This window comes from Salvia miltiorrhiza, chromosome 7 (genome assembly GCF_028751815.1).
Source record: "Salvia miltiorrhiza cultivar Shanhuang (shh) chromosome 7, IMPLAD_Smil_shh, whole genome shotgun sequence".
NCBI classification, from domain to species: domain Eukaryota; kingdom Viridiplantae; phylum Streptophyta; class Magnoliopsida; order Lamiales; family Lamiaceae; genus Salvia; species Salvia miltiorrhiza.
The window spans coordinates 1,814,102-1,836,692 of NC_080393.1; the positions used below are offsets into that span (position 1 = coordinate 1,814,102).

General features: G+C 36.4%; 4 protein-coding genes across 8 annotated transcripts; 2 read left to right on the forward strand and 2 right to left on the reverse strand.

Moving 5' to 3' along the window:
• The first annotated feature begins 214 nt into the window (after positions 1-214).
• Positions 215-3,149, forward strand: LOC130991476 (tRNA-specific adenosine deaminase TAD3). Its single transcript, XM_057915730.1, has 9 exons — positions 215-351; positions 453-504; positions 587-660; positions 990-1,111; positions 1,323-1,405; positions 1,478-1,574; positions 2,010-2,429; positions 2,522-2,634; positions 2,745-3,149. Exons 1-9 carry the CDS (start codon positions 249-251, stop codon positions 2,908-2,910), a joined length of 1,230 nt encoding a protein of 409 aa, XP_057771713.1. The 5' UTR covers positions 215-248; the 3' UTR covers positions 2,911-3,149.
• Positions 3,150-3,300: 151 nt separating this feature from the next.
• LOC130991477 (photosystem II D1 precursor processing protein PSB27-H2, chloroplastic) lies at positions 3,301-5,687 on the forward strand. Its single transcript, XM_057915731.1, has 3 exons — positions 3,301-3,902; positions 4,155-4,558; positions 5,329-5,687. Exons 1-3 carry the CDS (start codon positions 3,836-3,838, stop codon positions 5,464-5,466), a joined length of 609 nt encoding a protein of 202 aa, XP_057771714.1. The 5' UTR covers positions 3,301-3,835; the 3' UTR covers positions 5,467-5,687.
• Positions 5,688-5,876: 189 nt separating this feature from the next.
• Positions 5,877-14,084, reverse strand: LOC130991472 (uncharacterized). Of its 2 annotated transcripts, XM_057915723.1 has the most exons (9): positions 13,499-14,084; positions 11,086-13,422; positions 10,640-10,742; positions 10,420-10,502; positions 9,067-9,302; positions 8,342-8,428; positions 7,711-7,810; positions 7,310-7,496; positions 5,877-7,187 (listed from the first exon to the last, which is right to left on the reverse strand). In XM_057915723.1, exons 2-9 carry the CDS (start codon positions 13,297-13,299, stop codon positions 6,271-6,273), a joined length of 3,927 nt encoding a protein of 1,308 aa, XP_057771706.1. In that variant the 5' UTR covers positions 13,300-13,422; positions 13,499-14,084; the 3' UTR covers positions 5,877-6,270. The 2 variants fall into 2 exon arrangements, with proteins under 2 accessions (XP_057771706.1, XP_057771705.1); XM_057915722.1 differs by having other exon boundaries at positions 11,086-14,084.
• A 3,632-nt stretch (positions 14,085-17,716) lies between these two features.
• Positions 17,717-21,269, reverse strand: LOC130991474 (probable serine/threonine-protein kinase WNK9). Of its 4 annotated transcripts, XM_057915727.1 has the most exons (7): positions 20,479-21,269; positions 20,360-20,397; positions 20,008-20,235; positions 19,704-19,924; positions 19,474-19,631; positions 18,942-19,383; positions 17,717-18,860 (listed from the first exon to the last, which is right to left on the reverse strand). In XM_057915727.1, the coding sequence occupies exons 1-7, from the start codon at positions 20,551-20,553 to the stop codon at positions 17,923-17,925; spliced, it is 2,100 nt and encodes a 699-aa protein (XP_057771710.1). In that variant the 5' UTR covers positions 20,554-21,269; the 3' UTR covers positions 17,717-17,922. The 4 variants fall into 4 exon arrangements, with proteins under 4 accessions (XP_057771710.1, XP_057771708.1, XP_057771709.1 ...); XM_057915725.1 differs by having other exon boundaries at positions 17,717-19,383; positions 20,479-20,979; XM_057915726.1 differs by having other exon boundaries at positions 19,474-19,924; positions 20,479-20,978.
• Positions 21,270-22,591: the final 1,322 nt, after the last annotated feature.

The following is a 22,591-nucleotide window of genomic DNA, read 5'->3' on the forward strand; positions in this document are numbered from 1 at the left end:
TAGTAATTGAAAAGCAACAACAACTGCTCAAAAAGGCCCGAATTAAATATTTATACTGTATATTTAAAAGCCCTAAATTATCCAATTTAAAAGCCCTAAATTATACAATCCAGAAAACTTTTACCTACAGCTGCAGAATTCTCTCTTCCTCTACTTTTTTTCAGTTGAATTCTTAGTTGATTTCTCTCATTCTACTTTTAGGAGCTAAAGAAGCAGTATCAGACTACAAGTTGCCATCTCGAGCAAAGATGAAGGGCAGCGCTGATGGAGAAACTGCAGGCCCATCACAATGTTGGGAAATCGTTCACATTCCTGGAAAACCTCCGATTTCTCCTGAGCTCCAGCCTACAGGTATATATTTTGTGATTCTTGCTTTTTTGTTTGGAAAATTTGCAATGATTATACCCTTTTCTTCATTTGCTTGTGCCTTATTTCTTATCATGTATCTGCAGTGGATGTACTTGCTTCTGCAATTGATGCTAAGCATGCAAATACTATAGTCAGGTCTGCTGCTTTTAGTTTATACATTACTCATTTTGGCATTATATTGATATGTTGCTTGCTTTATTTCAACTTTATGTTACAGAAAACTAAATCATATAGCACCCTTGGAAGGCCTCCGCCATGTGAAGCGCGTAAAAAAGACTGTTGTTGATGGTGGTAGTTGCTGGTCTTCTATATTACTTGCTTTGCCTTTAAAAAAATATCATCTTTTCCCCCTTTTCTATATATAGCAATTGGCTTTGTGATGCAAGAAGTTGGTGAAATATTGATGTAGTTCAATTGGATTTACTGAGTAGTGAGAAACCAAGGAAGAAATGTTTTGGCTCCTTAATTAAACACGAAACCAATAAAACTAACCTAGTCTTAGATTGCATCCTATACATGTACCAAATTATCTATACATATGCTTCTTGTTTATTTCTGCTTGATCATACAGATATCAGTAAGTTTGGTCTATAACATTGACAGCGGATTTATCCTGACAGGAAAGAGTCAATTATTTGTGATTATATGCATGGATTCTGGAAGTAATGCTGAGTCGAACTATATGCCGGAGGATGTGCAGGGACTTATGAATACGTACCAGTTGAGTACTTTCACCACAAAAGTGGGTCATCATTTTATCATCTTAGCCCATTCGTGTCTGAACAATTTCATGTCTCTGAAACCATAATACAACCTGCAATGCATGCTGATGCATATATTTGATTAAATCATCTTTCTCAAAAATGCTATGTTATCTCGTGTTTTAAATCTAACTTGTAAACATGTGTTCCTATTTACATAAAACTTTCTGTCAACCACCCTATTTGGTTTAGGTATGCAAATATGCTGCAACAACAAAAGAAGAATGGGAAGAACAATGCAAGTTGTGGCCAACTTCCTTCCATCCACCTACTTTGTAAGTTATTGAAGATATCAATTACTAGTGTTTTAATATGAGTTCAGAGTTCTAAGTTTCTTCCTGTGACAGCAATATTGATGGCATAACTGGATTTACCGAGGAGGATTCATTATCAGTTCTCAACTTTATGAAACATGCAGTTCGTATGGCAAAATCTGGCGCTTCGGTAAGTTCTGATCTGTAATGGTATACTGGATGCTTCCTCTTCTCCAATTCTGGTAAATTTTATGGTTTCTCTGGTATATCTAGAGATCTGTAAAAATACTCTTCTTAGCTTGTATCTTCAACGATGAAAGTACTTGCTAGTTTTATACCCAAATCTTAGATTATTCCATTGATCAAATCTGAACTCTGAACTTTATCATACTTGAAGCAAATTTGTGAAGTAATAGATGTCACTGTTTTTCCACCGAAAGGAAATTACCTTGTAGCTCTATAATTGACTCTTTAATCTTCTCAAGGGAGGAGTTATTATCTTCGTATCTGTTTTTTTATTTTTTATTTTTTATTTGTTTTCATAACCCCCCTTGTCCTTGTCTTCTCTTCCTCCCGTGTATTGGCCTTGTAGTTCTGATTAATTTAAGCTGAATTTTGTTATCAGCTTGTCAATGCTGCTGTTATAGTGGATCCTTTATCGGGAGAAATTATTGCTAGCTCGTGCGATGAGGTCTTATACCCTGGTGCTCCAACTAAAGGTAGTAGCAAGGAGTCATGCTGTTCTAAATATCGTGAAACAACCATCCAGGGTGATGCTAATGAGATGGAAAAAAGTTTAATATCCAATGAAGCAAAGCAATCTTATATGGAAGTCTCTTGTTTACATCCTTGGGGATGGCTTGAGCAGCGATTGCATTCAAATTTGGATTCTTGGCATCCTTTACGTCATGCAGCCATAGTGGCAATTGAAGCTTCTGCTGCAAGAGACAGGCATCTTTTTCCTACGAACGTGCGAGGTGCAGATCCTGCTCATGAAGATCCCAAAGTGCTAACCCCAACAGGCTCTCCCTTAAAAAGACAAAAGGTGAAGACATATTTAAATCTCTCTTTCTAAGCATTGAGAATGAGTTTTGGGAAACAGTTCTTATTTTGCTCAAACGCTCGTGTTTCTTTCAGGTAAAGAACGACGAGAGATTGGATTGCAACACGAATGGTTCCAAATATGACTCAACAAGACCTTATCTGTGTACTGGCTACGACATCTACTTTGTGTGGGAGCCGTGTGCTATGTGAGGACTCTACTTGCTCTCTCACTCTTTCTCTCTCTCGTCTACGAGGGCGTGCAACGTAGCTTCTTTCTCTGATGACTTTAGTTTTTCTGACCATTCTCTAAATTCAGGTGTTCAATGGCAATTGTGCATCAGAGAATCAGGCGAGTGTTTTACGCCTTCCCAAACCCAAACGACGGCGCCTTGGGAAGCGTCCACAGATTGCAAGGAGAGAGAAGCTTGAATCATCACTATGCTGTTTTCAGAGTCATGCTGCCTAAAGAGATTCTTGATTGATGCAATAGCCCAACATTTTTCCCTAGATTCAGTTAGATTACCAGTTGAGATAGTTTAACTTAGCATATCTATCCCTTGAATTCTTGATCAAGGAGTGAAAACAGAATCTCTTCTTACTCCTTGTCTTTTTTTTTTTCTTTTTTTTTCTTTTTTTTTTGACAAATACTCCTTGTTGAAATTACTATGGCTTGTTGAAATTTTTGCAGTTTTATTTTACCAACAAGTTTGTTTGGATTTAATTTAATGGGCAGTGTGGAAATCTAGCTGCCAACAATATTTTTGGATGCTAAAAATTGGTCTCATGATAAAATTGTCACAAATCAATTTATTGGGCTTGAAAATCATCCTATTATTAGGCTTTTATCACATTTTCGAAAAACAATTTCAAGATTTCTTTGAAAATTATGATTAAATTGATAATTTTAAAACAAATTAGCATTTTTTATGAAAAAAAAAAAAGAACCCATAAGGTTTTGCCTTATTTTACTGTTAGGCTTGAAATTTTTGTCACAAAAATACTGATGTAATTTTATTAATCATTAAACATAAATATATTGTAGTTGACTATTTTGCCCCCAAATTTTATCAAATTCCTTTCCCATCCTCAACGGATAAAATGAGAATCAGTTATCAGTTGAAGACTGGTTGTGAAATCGCAACACAAATTTTGCAGAGCTCTCTCTCTCTCTCTCTCTAGCTCGATTTTTGATGTCTTCGAATTTCTTGTTTGGGATTGGGATATAGGTGGCTTCTGTGTGTCTGCCGAAATTGGGATTTGCGGTTCTTGATCATTTGCCATTGTTGCTGCAAAACTCAACTTTTTTTACGTTTCCACAAATATTTGTGGTGTCAATTTTGCTGGATTGTTAGGATGAACCAAGAAGAAGAAGTTGCCAATCATCATTAGAGCTCCGAAAACCTAAAAATGGCAGCTTTTACTGCAGCGAGGATTTGCTCCCTCGCCATTTCTAGTTCCGCCGACAGAAGCAACAGTGAGTTTACTTTCTCATTTTCTCCCAATTTATGATTTTGTGATTCATCTAATTGGTTGATGAATTTGGATGATTTTTAGTGTTTTTTGTATTCTAATTTTCACCTTTAATTCGTATATACAAGCTGATTCTTGAAGAAACCATATCTTTGATGAGCTCTATTTGCCTTTCTTTATCCCAATGCATCAGCTAATTACCTTTGTTTGTTGTGTTTTCTTTTCTTTATATGGTTTTTGTTTGGTTGCTTCATAGAGAGACTACAATCAAGGTGTAATGCTGTGCTTTCCTTTGATGAAACATCAACAAGTCGTCGGTTTCTTATGCAAAGTGCTGCTGTTTCTGCACTTGTATTGCTAAATTTGAACGGTGGATTGATGTCATTGCCTGCACGGGCCGAGGAGAAGGCGAAGGAAGAAGGCGAGGGTCTAGTTGGGGCATTGCAGTCATTGTTTGATCCTAATGAGAAAACCAAATCAGGGAAGGTTTTGCCTAAGGCTTACTTGAAATCAGCTAGAGAAGTTGTGAAAACACTTCGCGAATCATTGGAGGAAGATACCAAGGATATGGCGAAGTTCAGACGAACAGCTGATGCAGCAAAGGAATCAATCAGGGAATACTTGAGTGGTTGGAGGGGGCAAAAGGAGGTTGTCAATGAGGCAAGTTTCTTTTTGGTTTGAAGTTTTCTTGCAGAAATATGCTTTAACGTCCGATATTTGTTGATGACATCCTTGATTCTTGATAACTTAGCTGCCTAGCAATGGATGAATGTAGAGAAAACATTATGTAGATCTCACAAGTCTAAGGCTTTGTGCGTATTAGCCCTCCACAACGTTCTTAGCAGGAAAACGAACACTATGAAAAAAAGCACCAAAGACTCTCACTCTTTGGACTTTGGAGTTTGACATCCGATATTGGTTAATGACTTAACCTCAATTCTAGATAACTTAGCTGCCTAGAAATTGGCTGAATGTAGAGAAAACATTGTGCAGATCTCACAAGCTGAGGGTTTTACATTTCCTCAATAGAAAATTGTGTGATAGTCTAACAATTTCAGCATTATGTCAAAGAGCGAGAGATTTTGGTGCTTCTCTCCGTTTACCTGCTGAGAATGTTGTTGAGGGCTAAATACGAATGCCTCATGAGCTTACCAACTTCCCCACTGATCTTATGAACAATCTTGTTCTATCTTTGGTTATGGTCTCGTTCGTGCATTTGATTACGTGGTTGCAATACAGTGTGAAATGCATTTAGCATCCTTTATATCCCATTTCAGTCTGATGTAAATGTGCATGAATTTACATAGAAAACGCCTATTTTACCTATTCCATAACTTTTGAGGCTACTGTAACTAAACATAGTTCCTAAAATCAAGAATTGAAATGAGTTATTCCCTTTCCTTTTATGATGTTGGAACATCCTGCTGCAGGAATCCTATGCAATGCTTGAAAAAGCCATAAGATCGCTCGCCAGTTTTTACTCGAAAGCAGGCCCATCCGCACCCCTTCCGAAGGAGGTAAAGACCGAAATATTAAGCGATCTCACCACTGCAGAAGATTCTTTTTGACATCAGATCTCAGTTTGAGTTCATAGACATGGTGATTCCATTTTGATGACTGGTAAATGTACCTTTACTTCATGTATATGATAGCCTAATGTTAATGGCCTATGTAATTTCTTTTCCAAGATTAGAGCTTATTAGTTTCTTGTTTTGCTTGTAATCCTCCAAACTTCATTTTTCTCTCGAAATTGGAAATAATAAAGTGAAGCCTTCTTCATTTTTTGACATTTGTTTCATTTGCCAGATGACATGAAAATTTTGTTGATTTTTTAGCCTAAATCCATTATTAGTTTTCTGAGAAATAAATATGCTAAATTATGGTAAATTTGCAGGCAACAAGATAATAGCAAAAAAAACATAAGATAAGAATGATTGTAATACAAACTAGATTCAAGTTATGGTTTTTACCTCAGCAATAACATGGAATCAGATTCTCATTCCAATAAATGAAAAATTGAGACTTCTGCTGACAAAATAATCTATGTATATACAAATTACCAGATTGATAGCTACATACATGATATAAATGGCCAAATCAAAAAAAATAAAAATGTTGCCTGAGCTACAAGGCTTGCTAGTTGAATCTGATGATGCTTTCATAGTAGCCATTGTCAGCAGACAATCAGTCGAACAATGTGGGGCCGGAAATCGAAGGCGTTGTTAGGATTCGAACTTCAAATACGACACGACGAAACTGCAGAGTAGCCTGCAGTGATACCCTCAAAGAACTGTAAACCTAATAGTGTTTCTTCTATTTGCTCATCCACAGCATCTAAAGCCGAGTAGGCCGATGCCCTTTCAAGAGGAAAACTACCTGTTGTTTTCACCATCTGCAGCAGCATTCCGAGCCAAAGATTCAGAAGACAACAAAGATGCAGCTTCTCCATCGATCACAAGGGCCGTCTCAGTTTCTGCAGCAGCTTCCTCTGGAGCTGCACGAGAGACCACAAGGTCGTTTTGAATCTGGATGACGTCTCCAGAATCGAGCAAAGTTGATTTAGGGGTGGGATTGTGATTTAAGTCCACTTTCTGGGAAACATCCTTTAAACAGACTTCAGGTGAGACTTCGAGACTTCTCTTCATGGAAAGGGCCTCGACATCATCAAGGATCGAGGATTCCATGGGAGCGAGTTTAGAATCAGATGTGGAAGCACAATTAACCAAAACTTTCATATTTCCATTTGTAGCACTAAGTGAAGATGCTTCAAGAACAGTACCATTATTTACTGGTGCTTCAGAAACCTTCACCGAGGAACCACCTATATCACCACTCGTAGATTCTGCAGTATCTAGAGCGAAATGATTCGCCTCTCCACTGGCCACAGTCACAGAGTCGCGAATAGAATTCAGACAAGGAGCCTGCAACCCATTTTGCAGGTCGATGCTTTTGCCTTCATGGACAGTAGGAGGGAAATTCGAGCTAGCAGAGAGTTCATTTTGATTGTCTTTCACCTCAGACTTGACCGCGATAGCTCTGTTGCAGGCGAGAGCTGTAATAGGTTCACGAACAGAATCTGAAGCACTAGCTTCCATCTTATTATTAGGAGCAGCTGGTGCTGGAAAGCCAGAGTCCAGATCACTAACTTTGTCGTTCGTCTTGGTTTCGTGGCCCACTCCAGAATCATTACTCATCTGTTTCTCATACTCCATGGGCGAATCAACATCCGATTTTTCGATCATAACAGGCAACTGGGACTGGTTCTTAATTGATTCAGAAACCTTCATATCTGTAGTTGAAATAATTAGAACATATAAATGATTTCTGAGGCCAGCATAATAGTTTAGATTTCATTCAAGAACAAAACGTTGAAATCATTTGAGCGTATCGCATGGAATAGAAATTTGTTACCATCAGAATGCTTAGCCAATGGTTTCTGCAACATGTCTGTCCCCGGAAACACCAACATGTTCATGGACTTTATTTCTTTCCTGAGCACATCCTCGAGTTGATGAAAACCAAAAACCGAAGTCCATGTGTTCGTATGATCCGATATGGCGGGAATGACCAATTGCTCGACTTTGAGATATCGAAGTTCCTGGAATCACAAAAGTTGAAAAATTAATCACAAGTCCAGCACACGAAGGGGGCCCGGCTGGGGAGGGAGTTTACAACCAAACAAACTTGAATCTAGAAAACAGAAGCTAAAGTTAATGCCAACATAATTTTAAATCCCCAGAAATTGTTTTTTTGATTTCATGTAACACTGAACAAATGCATCAGCACAGTAGTAATCCGAAGCAAGTCATTACTGTTTCAATTGCTGACAGAAGACGCGTGCACATTCCTTGCCGTCTATAGATTTCACGAGTCCCAATAAATGGCATCTCAGCCAGACGGGTCCCTTGGATCCTAATGAAGAGATTAAAAATCCAATGATCAGATTGGCTTAAGAAGGGGAAAAATAAAAACAACAAATGACAAAAAAACCTCAAAGGGCACAATTTTACTAAATTAGCAACAAGAGAAAGTATGTTGTACAAGATATGATGCCACTCATTGGGGCTTAGGCTAAAATTTAATAATTCCTTAGTAAATAAAATGTGTAATTTGACTTGTGTTGATATTTTAAATTTGTCCTGTAAACCAGACAACTTGAAACTGGATAGAAGAGGCCCACCCCCACCCCTACCCCACCCCTTCTGCAAGGAAAATACACACACAAACAAGACTTCTAAGACAGCCATGATAAGAATCAATGTGAGGTATAATATTTATTACTATCAAGCTAGAGTTATGTACTCATGAGCAATTTTGAATTATTTTAGATGTGAACCAAAATTAGGAAAAGACTAATGAGAATGAATAATCATAATCCTGGAATGCATTGTGGTCATTGCCACCACAGACACAGATAGTATCAAGGTCAAATTGTTTAGTTACCTTATAGATGCTGCGGAAACTATTTCGTCACCCCTCTCTAAAATTATGGTATAGAATCCACAGTAATTCAGACGGTTGAAGTTTGATCTACAAGACAAATCATCTGTCATATATACCGAACAATAACTACTAAAATAATGTCTAGATTTATGCATAATTGCATATATATACATTGCATATATTTAGAGTTTCGCATTTGACAAACACAAACTTCACTTTTTAGATTTCTGTCTCCAATTCAAGACCTGTTAAAGATAGCAAATTTTTGGAATCACTTATAAAAGTACTGAGCTATTTGACCAAATCTCCACATCAGACTTTTCACTCATTCCTTGTGTCATTTTATCCACCTCTCAACCACTCGCACGTAATCACGGGCTTACAGCTTACTATGTAGATAAATACACTATAGTCTAGGATCCAATTCCATGAGAGCTCTACGATAAAAAAATATAAAAAATAAAAGTAATGAAAAAATTGTTGAAGACAACAGTCATCAGTAATAAACGTTCACACTTTACCGTAACATGTGGCTCTATATTCCCCCCACACCCACCCCTCTATCTATATTTTGATATGAAAAAACCCGTCACAAGACAAGTGACATATCACCATTTTCCAGCATAACCATTAAGTATATGGTAAGTAACGAGGAAGAAAAAAAAAATAGGGTTTGTGATGTACGAGTGTGTGCATGCACAGGCTTTAGCAGCAGGTAGACTCACCCGATGTTATAGACAACATTGCGGATCATATTAATCCCACTTCTCCTGTCAATAATGGGCAAAAAACATTCATCCATAACAGATAATGCAACAGCTAACTTGGAGTTTGATTCAACCCTTTGAGGAAACCCTCGGTGTGAGGTATCAGACACATCTGTTCTCTGAATAAGAGACCATGAAAATCCTCCTTCCAGTTCATGTTTGACTCCAAGAATCTTCTGTAAATGATCATAAAACTGAAGAAGGAGAACAGAGAAAAAATGTCAATATTATCAATACAAGTTGAAGTCAGAATCTGAATGTCGGTTAATAGCAATCAGAAGTCAAAAATCCTCTAGTGGAATTTAAAAAATAAAAGTAGAGAATCTTTGGAGTTCTGGTTTAACATTAATGTGATTGAGTGACATTATAGGCAGAAAGTTTTGAATGCCATGAAGCACTGAAACCTATGCCAATTCATGTAGAAGAACATAAGCAAATTGAACAAACTATCACCGCATCAAGCTAATGAACAGAGGTCACTAGATTGGCTGCACTAATGAAAATCATGGACTGAATAAGAAGTAAATTTTAGGGGAGAGATGCCATTGTGTCTTTAAGAACAAAGTACTCCTTGCATCCTAACCTTTTCATGTAACAAATCAGAAAATTTATGTAGCTGAACCAAATACATCGATGAGGTTTTAATTTTAATGAATTCAGCTAATACACTAAACGCAATTAAGAAGTTGTACTTCACTTAAAATTTGTAAATAATACTTTAACAAAAACATAATTGAGACAGATATCAGTAAATGGATTCCACAGAACATCGGAACATAAACCACCTCCATCAGCCATCCAAACATGTAATACGGTCTCATATTGCCACTTTTTAGATATTACACTCCCACTAGCCCCAACAATAAACTTTAAAACTCCCAAGTATAAATATGATAGTCATGCACAGATATGCATCTATACTATCAATAATAAACTAAAATCAGGGATACCACCAAGAAAATACAAGCATGACCTGATACTGAACACATTATCTCAGGTTGTTTACAGCATCAGAAAGTTAATACACCCAGCATATTCTCCAAGTCCAATATCACTGGCACACCTTATAAACTACTTCTTCATCTACCAGTTTTCAACAGAGAGCTTAAATGAGGGGTTTCATCACAAAAGGGAGAACAAAAAAATTAAATAAAATCATCATATTCCTATTATCCCCTATAAAGCCTGGAATGCAGCGTTTTATATAGCAATTTCCACATACACTGAATTCAGGCTGTCAAAGTGATTAAAGAGAACATCATAATTCATAATGTGTTGCCACAGCTAGCTTTTATGGTAACCAAAGCTAACCTCTTGACACTGCAGCCCACAAAAAGATGCACCATTCGAACTCATAGATGAAGCAAGCACCTCTTTACTACAAGATTTGTGATCTATGAAAACAATATAAAAGAGAGATTTTCAGGAAATTACTCAAAATAAAAATGGAGATGTGCATTTGTGTTTGTAAGGGGGTTCAGAAAGAGAAAGGAAAGAGATATGAGAATTTCAAGCTAGTAAAAACATTTACATTTTTCCTCACAGAAGCTGCATCTTGTAAGTTCATCAACATCACTGTCCCCACAAAATTTGCATATACAACTTGGACAGTGCCAATCACCCAAAGGAAGCATCTGCAGTGAATAGAAAACAAAATGCTCAACTATGAAGAAAAAATAAATCCAATGCCAACATGATCAACATGATTACGTCTTGAGCCAGTAATTGTGAACATTTCTTACGGGGTGCTATTTCTCAAAATCAATCTTTTTCTCCATCCGCAAAACACTCAAAGCAGATATATACTTTGTGCACATGATAGATACATCCCACTTTATTAAATATTAATTGTACAAGCCAGAATAATACAGTAAACAAAATCATATCCAAAATGTAAATGGAGAAACAATCACTATCCTGTGAATGATGCAATGCACAGACAAATACAAATCATGCTTGTGACCATCCAATAAGTACCTGTATTTCTAAACAGATCTGATGGAAAGTTGACGGACAACTATCGCAACAGATCAAAGCACCTCCATCACCACAAATGCCACAGGCATCATCATCTGGATCATCCCCGTCAACACCAACAGTATGGAAATCTCGACACACAGACTCCCCCTGTCTATTCCAGGCATCTACTTGGCATTGCAAAAGAGAGGGTCCGGACTCCAAAAATATGTTTTGGAAAGGCTGGCGCAACTTGCTGCCAGCATGCAGCTCAAATTTTGAAACTGTAAGGATTTTACTGCAGCAACCACAGTGGATGCCATCTCTCGTGATCCAGCCTTCTAGCATCACCCGATTCCTTCTGCGGTTCATATATTGCACTTTTTCACTCAACTGTGCTGTCCCTGAATCAATTAGCCAGGCCAGTACAGTTCTTTTTCCACTATATGGAACATATCCATCAGACTCCGAGTTCTCCCCCTTATCAGAGCGACGAACCAGAAGTGTGCATCTGCCAATCACTTTACTTGTTCTTCCCTGTAAGACATTAAAATTGGAAACAGAAGTATTTATGTCAACTTTTGTTTTCCTGGATTTTCTTTTTGGTGAATCATTACTTAATTCACCATCACTCCCTTGATCCATATCAGGAAATTTGCTTCCCTGCGACTTATAATTCTGTTTTCTACAGGAACTGAGTCTCTCCTCATTCTGATCACTGTCTGAGCTCTCTCCATCATCCCTACCAGAAGATCTCTTAGCACTTTTAGTCAGCCCATCCTCTTTTCTCTTCCTTTTCATTGCTTCCTCAATCTTCTTTTTTGTCTGCCTAGTCAGTTTATTGATCAGATCTTCAGAAAGAGGAGCAAACGAAGGAGATTCAATGACCAATTTACTTTTAGATTTATCTTCTTCCAGCTGTTTCTTAAGTGCTTCATAAGCCTTAATAATTGACCAGTAGGCTGTTCCACTAGGATTAATGTACACAGCATCTAAGTAATCTCTGTTCCGCCTAGGTCTATAATCTATAGTCCACCCGGCATCAATTAGCATTTCCCTAATCTTCTCTCGCAACATTTGCTTTTCAGTACATCCACCACGCTTCACTTTCCCTTCTTTCCCTTTAACAGGGGTGATATTCTCTAATGGTGCTCTTTCTTCCTCCTTTTTCACCGCTTTCTTCGAGCTAGAAACTTGAAGACCTGGTGGTGCCAGCTTAAGTGCTGTATCAGCAACATCAGTTTCCATCTCTCTGACCGTGATGCCTTTACTCATGCCACTGATTTCTGACTCTCTAATCTTGATGCCTTTACTCAATTTTGGTTTTACTTTTTCCAACTTTACATCCATTTTCTCCTTCTCCACCCACAAACCTCGGTTTTCTGGTGGCTTTGGAACCGGATAAACGGGCATTTTAAACAACAAGCCATTCTTGGGTACATCTTCTGACCAACAACGTGCTCTTTCTTCAACTCCCCTCGAATCATACCTACTATGACGAGAATGTAACTCCACCTTCTTCTTCCTATTCACCATCACCTTCAACACCCCATTCTTCCCCTGCAGCCTGATGGGCTCGTCAGCCACCTCTGGATGCTTCGACCTTAACAATGAAGCCGGCATTTCTTCCTCAACCTCCTCCAAGTCAAATCCTTTACTCCTCAAACCAGTATGTTCACCCCCCTTGCTCCTCCCACTACCAGATCCATCAAAATGGAAACTATGCCGTCTATCCGCCACCAGATTCCCACGTGATGATCCGATGACAAAATCCTTCGAATTCTCACCACCTCTACACCCAACCATCTTATACCTATCCTCCAAATACTCGTCTCTCATCCTTCTCTCATCATATTCATGATACTCATCAAACTCGTACGAACCCAACTCACTCCTCCTCCTTCTCCTCCTCTCATCACCAAGATCAATCCCATCATTGCTCCTCTCATACACCCTATTCTCAAACTCACTCCTCCTGTAACCCATGGAGCCATTGTGCAAGCTCTTGCCATTCACTTTTCTCTTCATAAACCCCAATGACTCATCTTCATCACTCGCGCCGAAGCCGCCTGCAACGAACCTCGGCCTCTTTCTCTCATTACCATGACTACTCAAACCCTCCCACACCCCACCCGAATTCCCATTTTCTACCTTCTTTTTAATAATCAAACACCCTGACGAATTCTTCTTCTTCTTCTTCAACACACCACCCCCTGATCTCATACTCTCTTCCATATTTATGCATAAGAAAAAACCCTTCAAATCCCAATCAAATCCACACCCAATTTAACACAAACTCACCCGCGAAACAATGTTTCCGACATGGATTCCCAATTCTGCAGTCTAGCATTTGCAGATCTGAATCAAAACCAAACGCGGGCATAAAATTCGCGGCACCAGATATCAAATTTCAATAAAAATTAAATCTTTCAACCTCGGCAGAAACCCGTGCACATACGCTTGGGATCAAATTCCAATCCGCTGGCGTGATTTTCTGGCAAAGCAATTGAAACGCAACGAGAAGAAGAAAAATGTTTTTAACAATAAAAATATAACAGGAGAAGTTTACACAGCAAATTGCTTTCTCGTATATATAGCAAAGCTTTGTATAATGTAATATGTATTCTTCTTTATTATACGGCGGAAAAAGGAGGAAAGGAATTTGAAAAGAAAAATGCAAAGAAACGCTCTTTTTGATGACTGTGATCACAGAATTGTTTCTGCAGCAATTCTTTAAATTAGTAAGGAAAAAAAACTCTGCCGTTTGTCATCGCCATTTTTAAAATTCAACTACATACTAATATTATTTCAAATAATACTGATTCTTGGTGGAATAGTAATTACTAATTACTGCGGTGAAAATGGAATCCGAGGAGAAAAGATTTATGGATTGGTCTTGCAGTTGCTGCTGCTGCTGCTGTTGCAGAGTATGATTGAATGAAGTCAGATTTCTTCAGAAAAGTGTTTTGATTCTTTTCTGCGTCGGATTTCTTCTCCTTTTTTGTTTTTCTGCATTTCTGTGGATTTTTTTTTTTTTCTATATTTTTACTGTTTGCGCAAAAGATTTTTTTTATATATATAGTTAGATACAGAATCTAATGGGCTTGAAGGTTTGAAACTTTGTTCTTCTCTTTCAGCATTTCACTTTGAGTATTTTATTTTTAATAATTGTGATTATATAATTTATATTTATACATGAGACAAATTTACATTTAAAAAAAATGATGTTTAAAAATGCAATCTTGACTTGTTGTAACAATGAAAATTTCAAACAAAACATATTTTTAAGAGAAATTTAATGTTCAAACGCAATAAAACATACTCCTTCCGTCCACGAAATGAGTACCCATTTGTGGACGGCACGGGTTTTAAGAAATGTATGGAGTGTAGTGTGAATAGTTTAAGGGTCCCACTTTTTGAGTGTATTAATTAAAGAGATGTGTGAGGTACACTTGCCAAAAAAGGAAATGGGTACTCATTTCGTGGACGGACGAAAAAGGAAATATGGGTACTCATTTCGTGGACGGAGGGAGTATTAGAAAATAGGGAAAAGATCGAATGAGAATGGATAAATGTAATAAAAATGGAGAATTATTGCATAAGTCAGTATATATGTTGCATATGTTGCATAAAATACTTGTAATTTGCTTAAGCTGTTTGTAATGACTGCATAACGAAATTCAATTAATTAGATAAAATTATCGCTCCCTCCAAGATTCGAACGCATGTAAAAATTTTATGCAGTACTCCATCCGTCTCACAAAAACATGAATATTTGTAAGTGGCACGAAATCTAAGAAATATTAGATAAAAGTGTATTATGAGTGGAGAAGAGGTTCCACTTTATAAAAAGTAGAGATGGAAAGTAAAAGGATTATGGTGGGGTTGTGTATCAAAATAGAAATGTTCATGTTTTTGTGAGACGCCCTAAAATGACAAAATGTTCATGTTTTCATAAGACGGAGAGAGTGTTATATTGCAGCTTGTGCAACACTATATATTGACTTATGCAATCATTTTTATCACTAAAAATAAAATTTTCAGTATATCTCACGAAAAATAGCATTCTCAGTATAACACGTCTGTTAGGAAATATATACATTGAAATAGTATTAATGAAGATAACATACATTGATTGTGGCGAGGTGGAGTAGTTAATGAAAATAGTTGCATAATAATGGAGTAATGAACATGCAAAGATTTAAACTGGAATTCGATAAAACTATTATAGAAAGAGTGTGTTTTTGTTTAAATACAACTTATTGATATTGTGTGTTTTGGATTCGAATTAAACTGTTTAAATAGGGAGAATTATAAAAAGAAATATCATTTCATGTTTTTCGTAGTTGGGCTGGACCTTTTGGGTAGCTGCAGTTTATTGCATAAATGGGCCTCAGAGAAATTATTATGTAGACAGATATTGTATCTATTAAATCAACATAAGATCATCCTACTAGGCTTTTTAAATTTTTACTTTTAAAAATAAGCCGTATTTAATAACTTATTTATCGAATAATTAACCTTTTATAAAGTATAAAATAATATCAGGAACTTATTATAAAAAGTAGCCACTTACTTCCTATAATCACAACTTAAATTGATCATATTCACAATCCATGATCTCCACTAATAATTAATTACACCAAAACTTATTGAATGTATATATGAAGCATATCCAACAGTTGATAACATTCTTCAGTTTTATATTAATTTAGAACTAATAACTAATACTACATCTGTCCACAAAAAAAGTCATGTAAGATGTTAAAGTTGTTCTAATAGAAAGAATATACAATTTGTAGGGATAGCCTTAGTACAAAAAAATAGAATAAAGGTGTATTATTAGTTAAAAAATTAAATAAAAGTACAATTTATAGTTAAATTCAGGAGAAAATGTAGGATGCGATTGTTCAAAAAGTGAAGTGAAACTCTTTTTTTTTTTTGGACGGATGAAGTAATTAATAAATTTAATATTAACACCAAGAACAACATACAATAGCACAAATCTCTCTCATAATGTATAGAATCAAGCTGTCTAATATTGCATGTGGATAAAATATTTTGCAGTTGCAATCCTTGAGATCAAATCTTCAAACACTATATCATTGAAAGTCGACAGTTTTTTAGTTGTAATTAGGTTTTATTAATTTCATTTTATCTGGTTGTTGTGAGAAAGTCATGTAAAGGAATCTACTTTTTAGGAGTTATGTTTTTATGCCTCTTACTTTTTGAACATAAAATTGATTGATGAGTCACATAGTAGTGAGCTTACAAACATAAAAATGAAAAAAATTTAATTGTGGAAAAGGAAAGTTGAACTCCCATCACATTATTAATGAGAGCATGGAGTCTCTATCATCTTCTTCTCTTTTTTCTTGCTTTGTTGTTCTCTCTTTTAAGGTGTCATGATCATGGAGAAAAACCTAGTAAGTAGATAGGGGTACAAAGCCATGAAATAGATCTTCTATTATTTTGATTAAACAACTATTCCATCAAGTTGTATCTCAAAAAAAAGTATATTTCATGGAGTTTTAAAATCTTTAAAAGAGAATGTAAGTTTCTTAATGCGACAAACTTTTTTAAGCCCACTTGATGGGTCAAATATTTAGAGTCGAGCTCATATCTAGTAGCGTATTCTAATATTTCTCGTGTTTTTATAGAAGTCTGAATCTTGACCCGTCAGATCATCTTACACAATACTTATCTGTTTATCATGTTTTTATAGAAGTCTGAATCTTGACCCGTCAGACAATCTTACACAATACTTACCTGTTTATCAGCGTGTGCATTAGAAAAATGGTTAATAAATTAATGCTTGGTGGATTTTAGAGCTTTTAGCCTAGCTCCCCTTAGAGTGGCATTGCTTTGTTTAATAGCTTATGAGCTACCTTAAGTATAGAAATCCAAAATTGTTGCAACACATTATTTATCATTGATTAATGCTTATTTCTTGAAAGATAGACACTCTTAGGTAATCTAAACTCTAATTTAACTTAATACATTAAATAGTAAATGACATCACTTGCATTTTAATTGATGATGGAAAATCCATAGCAACATAAAATTTGTCAAGCCTTTTTAATCCATTAAGTTTCCTTTATAAGATAAGTAAGTTCTTGTTCCAAAAGATTCAAATGAAAATTCAAGTTGCAAGACCAACCATATCTCCATCACAACCACCTCCATGCCATTTCTTGCAACATTTCAACAAATGAAATATTTAAATTTAATTATGTATATATATAAATTAATTAATTAATTAAAAAAAAAAAAGAACATGGAGCACTAAGCATAACATGTATCCACCCCACAACTTCCATGGAGGGCTTACCTGATCTTAGGAATGGGCAATTGCAACTAGGGCATTGGACATGGCCGCGTCGACGTGTCGATTTTCGACTGGTCGAAGAGCTAGTGGAGGTGGACCAAAAGGTCCCCAACCAAATCTTCTCTGGACACAGACACCACAAGTGTGTGATTAAGTTTTTTAGGCATCAAGCATAAAGTAAAAAGTTCAAGAAAATGGTGCATACAGTTCATGATCACAATGCAATCAATATATATATATATATATATATATATATATAGAGAGAGAGAGAGAGAGAGAAAGGACCCCCTTTTTCATTTTCTGTGGGAATGGAGAAATTGCCAATTTGAGGACCATTTTTTGGTATATCTGTTATATGAATCAGTTAGTAATGTACATCCACTCACTCATATCAAATCCAAGTCACTTTCACCTCAAGTTGAGTATCTACAAGCCACCACCAAACTACATGTACCTCTCAAGAACCCTTGTATACCCAACCTACTCGAGGCGGCCACATGCGCGTTCAGGTTAGCCGCGCAAGACGAGCTCTAGAGCTCCGTGGCATCGACTGGCAGAGAAGTAGCCCTGTGGAGTGAATGCGGGAGCAAGCCACCGGAGTAGAAGCTCTTGGCCGTGACTAAGTGCACGGGACTGCAAGAATTATACGCGGACTCGTAGCTGTAAACCTTGGGATCACTACTGCTTCTATCAGAATCTGTAAGGGGGAATAGTGTGAAATGCTTCCCGTTGGATGAACAATCAAGATCAAATCCATCGGTTTCTCCTTTTGTAATGCTTGAATATGACCGCGATCTATCTCTCACTGCCCCGAGCTGTTTATCTGTGAGCTCCCTCATCTGCTTTTTGTACTTGGCCTTGAGCCATCTCAGCTCCTGCCTTATCTCATTCTCATAGTCGTCGTGTAGAGGTGAATTGCTCGTTGTAGGTGATGCTTTCCCGTTGGAGGCACTCTCATCGCCGTTTCTTATGATTCTCTCCTTCTTCTCCTTGGAGGACTGATCAAATTGATTGTCGTTGGATGATGGAGAACTCACTTCGTGGTCCTCTTGCTGCGCCCATATGTCCGTGTAGTGAGCACCATCGGACTGGCTTGACCCTACAGGAGCACTATCGGTCACACACTGCTCCGACCCTTCAACTTGGTACGTGATCTCTTCAAAGCGGCCATGGACAGAGCCACACCCGGCCAAGACCTTGCACGAGGTAGAAGGCAAGTAGCCTGCAACGGAACCATCATTCAGAGCACAGTTTTGGCAGCAGCTACCGTTCTTGATATTAGGGCTCTCGTCTATGCCAAATCCCGGTTTCCAATCAGGAACCAAGGAAGCAATCTCACCATCGATCATTTCTGCTATCTTAATCACATCTTGGTCCGTTATGTCCAACTCAGCAACCATTTCAGTCGCAACGCTCAGAGCTGTGTCGGTTTCAATGTCAAAAGGGAAGTATATGTTTCGCACACGACCTGAAACAACCAAGCCCGAACCATTCTCAGCATCAACAGTGGAATCAAATTCGAGAAATTTAAAGTTTAAACTAAACCAACCTTCTTTATCAGCAATTCTGAGTCGGAGAAATATGTTGCCGTCTTCACCCTTTCTCCCTTTGATGGTAATGTCAACATTTTCTAAATGATCATCGTCTTGACTCGTGAATAAGTTGATCTCAGTTGCTTCGTAGTCAACCGAATGAGAATCCAAGTCGTGCTCTTGCTCATAACAAATATAATTCGAGTAGCCATTAACTAAAGAACTCGTTGTGCTATGATGAGCACTCAAGAGAGGCTGTCTTAAAAGAGGGCCTAGTTCGTCATAATCTCGTTGGTACTGCAACGCCCTCAGATCGTAACCACAATCATCAATTTGAAGGAACGGATCGTTGAGAAGCTCCCAAGCAGACAGCCTATCAGATACTGTCGCTAAGCATTTCTCAACAAATCTACGAACCTCAGGATCCTGAACTTTGTACAGGGAATCCGGTTTCTTTCCCTATAAACGAAACACGAACACCTATATTAGATCAATCTACATCATCTACATTTCAAGTTAGCAAACAACAAACTAAAGCTAAATCCTCACCGAGATCACTTTCTTATAAATTTGAGCAGGATGAGTGCATTCACTATAGGGATATTCAAATGTCACCATTTCCAAAATGCACATTCCAAACGAATAAATATCGACTAATTCGTTGTATTCCTCTTCATACACCTCCGGAGCCATGAACTCCGGAGTTCCTGACAAAACCAATGAAGCATTCAAACAAAATCCAAAGCAAGGGTGAGAGATTTCAATCGCGTGGAACTCACCAACACAACGCGCAGCATGGGATTTCCGGAGAATCGCAGCGAGGCCAAGATCACCAATCTTGACCTCACCTTGGTTCCCATTGATGAAAATGTTGTCACACTTGAGGTCTCTATGAATAACAGGAGGATCATGGCTGTGGAGATAGAGAAGCCCTTGCAAAATCTGCCTACACCAAAACTTGATTGCTCTAATATTTGTCCTCTTATGTTTCAGCCTATACCTATTAACAAATTTCAATATAACTGAATTAGAGTTCTAACATTAACACAACTATCCAAAAAAATTATGAACAAACAAACTTACTGTCTGAGAGTGCCAGAGGTGAACATTTCTGTCACAAAATTGATGTTCCTATTTGCAGTATCAACCCAAGAAGTGTAGAATTTCATAATATTGCTGTGTTTTAAAGTTTTGAGCAGATGAATTTCACAATACAGTCTCTCAAGATCTTCTGGACTTTGCAGAAAGTCATAAAGTTTCACCTGATTCCAGGCCACTTCAATCCCTTCATACTCATCAAAAGCTCTATAACTGCAACAAAATATAAAATTGGGGAAAGAAAATAAAATAAATCAAGAAATCCCAAAATGGAATTAGGGCATTTTGCAATGATCAAGATGGGATTCTTCAAGAATTCAATATAGGATATACATACACTGTCTTAGAAGACCCTTTTCCAAGAATCTCATTATACTGCAATCAGAAAACAAGAAATTAAATAAAAATCAAGGAAGAAGATAGCAAGATTGAATGAGAATGAAACCAATATCATACCCTCCCATATCTTCCAGTTGGATCAACTTCTACAAATTCAGAATCCTCTGCATCAAGACCAACAACACCATTCATTTCTTGCACCTACAATCTGATTTTTCTTTCTCACACTACTTTCAAAGGATGAGGAGAGAGAGGGGGGAAGAGAGAGAAAGAAAGGAAGAGGTCACTATTTTCAAGAATTAATACCTAAAATCTACAAATTCAACTGAAAAAACAAAACTTTCAAGAAAAAAAAGGAAATAAATACTACAAGCATGAATTATGTGGAAGAAGAGGCCTAGGAGAATACATCAAAACATTATAGAAAATAAAAGAAAAGAGGGTTTTATTATTTCCCCAAACAACTCATACTCCACAAATCCCAAATCCAGACAAAAACACCTCTCCCTTTCCAAGCTTCCTTTCTTTCCAAAATGCATAAACTTTCTATCTCATCACGAGCTGTAAAAAATATGAACAGCTAGCTAGAAATGAGGGACCAACCAAGAATAGTGTCAAATGATTTATCCTTTTTATATTTAAATATACGTATGTATTATATGTAGGTCTCATTTGTCAGTGGCACAAGTGGGTGTCAGAGATTAGTACAATTTGTGGTACTGCAAAAGATTTTTATAGAAAGTGGGTTTGGGGCAAAAAATAACAAACGAAAAAGATAAAGATACTTTGCATTTCTTTGAAATTTTAGGCAAAATTCTTGGAATTAGATTTGCCTCATTGGATTGGATAAATCTGGATCTGTTTCTGGCTATACTGTCTCTCCTTACTGTTCTTGAAGGAGGAAGATTAAAAAAAAAAAAAAAAAGGATCTTTTGGAAAATTGAGTGATACTAGTTGATTATTTAGTACAATCCCTTTTTTTGTTTTTTGTTTTTATTTTTCCTTTTTTGAGTTGAAACAAGTGTTGTATGCGAAGTTATGATATGTAAAACTAGATATGATTAGTATTATGATATCTTGTTCGATAAAAGATATACAATCTGCTACTTAATTTTGTCATATAAAATTAGTCATAATTTATGAATTTATGACAAAATTAACTATTGTCATAATTTTAGATCATAATTTATGTTAAAATTGAAATATGATTCTAGATCATAATTTTTTCACTATCTTTGCATGTTTGTGATTATAGAAATAGGGGCTCATGGAATAAAAACTTTTTCTCTTTTCAAATTAATTAGAAATAATTTTAATAGTCAACTTTTGTTTGATTTATGATTATTAAATGAATAGCTTTATATAAAGAAAAAATATTATAAAACAACTAAACAAGCATTGTTATAGGCTAAGAGTTATGGTGTATAATTAATATACCTATAATATTTTAATATCTTAAGACGTATTAATAAATTGAACTACTAAAATCTCACTCTAGCTTATATGTGTAACAAAAAATTCAATGCATTTATAGTGTTGATAACTTATAGTACAATCCAAGGCATCTGAATCAAATATATCAAAACTTATCTCATATTGTCAAGCAAACTAACCCTATATAAGTATTATAAAATAATAACTTATATGCATAGATAAGAATTATTGCATATACAAATAAGCATAGCTCCTAAGTGAGCTCATTTTCAATATGAACATTCATTCAATTTGTTACAACATACTCCATGAAAACAATGATAATTAGTAAGCCAAATACTAAATCTATCCTAAATTATTATCAATTTTTTTTAATTCTTATATATACTTTGACGATTTAATACTTTATTAAACTACAACAAAATTAATTACGCAAATGCATCATGGGATGAATTTTTCGACACCACAAGGTAACTAGGATAATTTAAAAAGCATGTGATGTGACTGGCTCATTTGAAACCAGAGAATTTCTCACTAAAACTATCATAGTTAACTTTTTTAACCTTTGAAAGTTAAATTAAAGTATTAAATTATCAAAGTCTATAGTTTGAGATCAAAATAGAAACATGACGATAGCTAGTGATACATTTGAATTTTTAGTCTAAATAAAACGTAGGTGATCAATTAATTAATTAGCAAAATACTCTTCATTATAATATTATTTATATAAGTTAGTCTGGTCAAGTAGCCTTGGCCAGCATGTACCACGTTACTCATTGAAGTAGCAAAGCGACTT

Excerpts from the sequence above, each read along its gene's own strand:
- LOC130991476 (XM_057915730.1), top strand. The coding sequence starts at position 249 with ATGAAGGGCAGCGCTGATGGAGAAACTGCAGGCCCATCACAATGTTGG. Across the intron at positions 1,112-1,322 it reads TGAGTACTTTCACCACAAAA|GTATGCAAATATGCTGCAAC; the intron begins GTGGGTCATCAT and ends TATTTGGTTTAG. Across the intron at positions 2,635-2,744 it reads GTGTGGGAGCCGTGTGCTAT|GTGTTCAATGGCAATTGTGC; the intron begins GTGAGGACTCTA and ends CTCTAAATTCAG.
- LOC130991477 (XM_057915731.1), top strand. The coding sequence starts at position 3,836 with ATGGCAGCTTTTACTGCAGCGAGGATTTGCTCCCTCGCCATTTCTAGT. Across the intron at positions 3,903-4,154 it reads TTCCGCCGACAGAAGCAACA|AGAGACTACAATCAAGGTGT; the intron begins GTGAGTTTACTT and ends GTTGCTTCATAG. Across the intron at positions 4,559-5,328 it reads AAAAGGAGGTTGTCAATGAG|GAATCCTATGCAATGCTTGA; the intron begins GCAAGTTTCTTT and ends ATCCTGCTGCAG.
- LOC130991472 (XM_057915723.1), bottom strand. The coding sequence starts at position 13,299 with ATGGAAGAGAGTATGAGATCAGGGGGTGGTGTGTTGAAGAAGAAGAAG. Across the intron at positions 9,303-10,419 it reads GTGGGCTGCAGTGTCAAGAG|TTTTATGATCATTTACAGAA; the intron begins GTTAGCTTTGGT and ends CTCCTTCTTCAG. Across the intron at positions 7,188-7,309 it reads ATTGGCTAAGCATTCTGATG|ATATGAAGGTTTCTGAATCA; the intron begins GTAACAAATTTC and ends TTTCAACTACAG.
- LOC130991474 (XM_057915724.1), bottom strand. The coding sequence starts at position 20,553 with ATGAATGGTGTTGTTGGTCTTGATGCAGAGGATTCTGAATTTGTAGAA. Across the intron at positions 20,398-20,478 it reads CAACTGGAAGATATGGGAGG|TATAATGAGATTCTTGGAAA; the intron begins GTATGATATTGG and ends TTCTGATTGCAG. Across the intron at positions 19,925-20,007 it reads ACCTCTGGCACTCTCAGACA|GTATAGGCTGAAACATAAGA; the intron begins GTAAGTTTGTTT and ends ATTTGTTAATAG.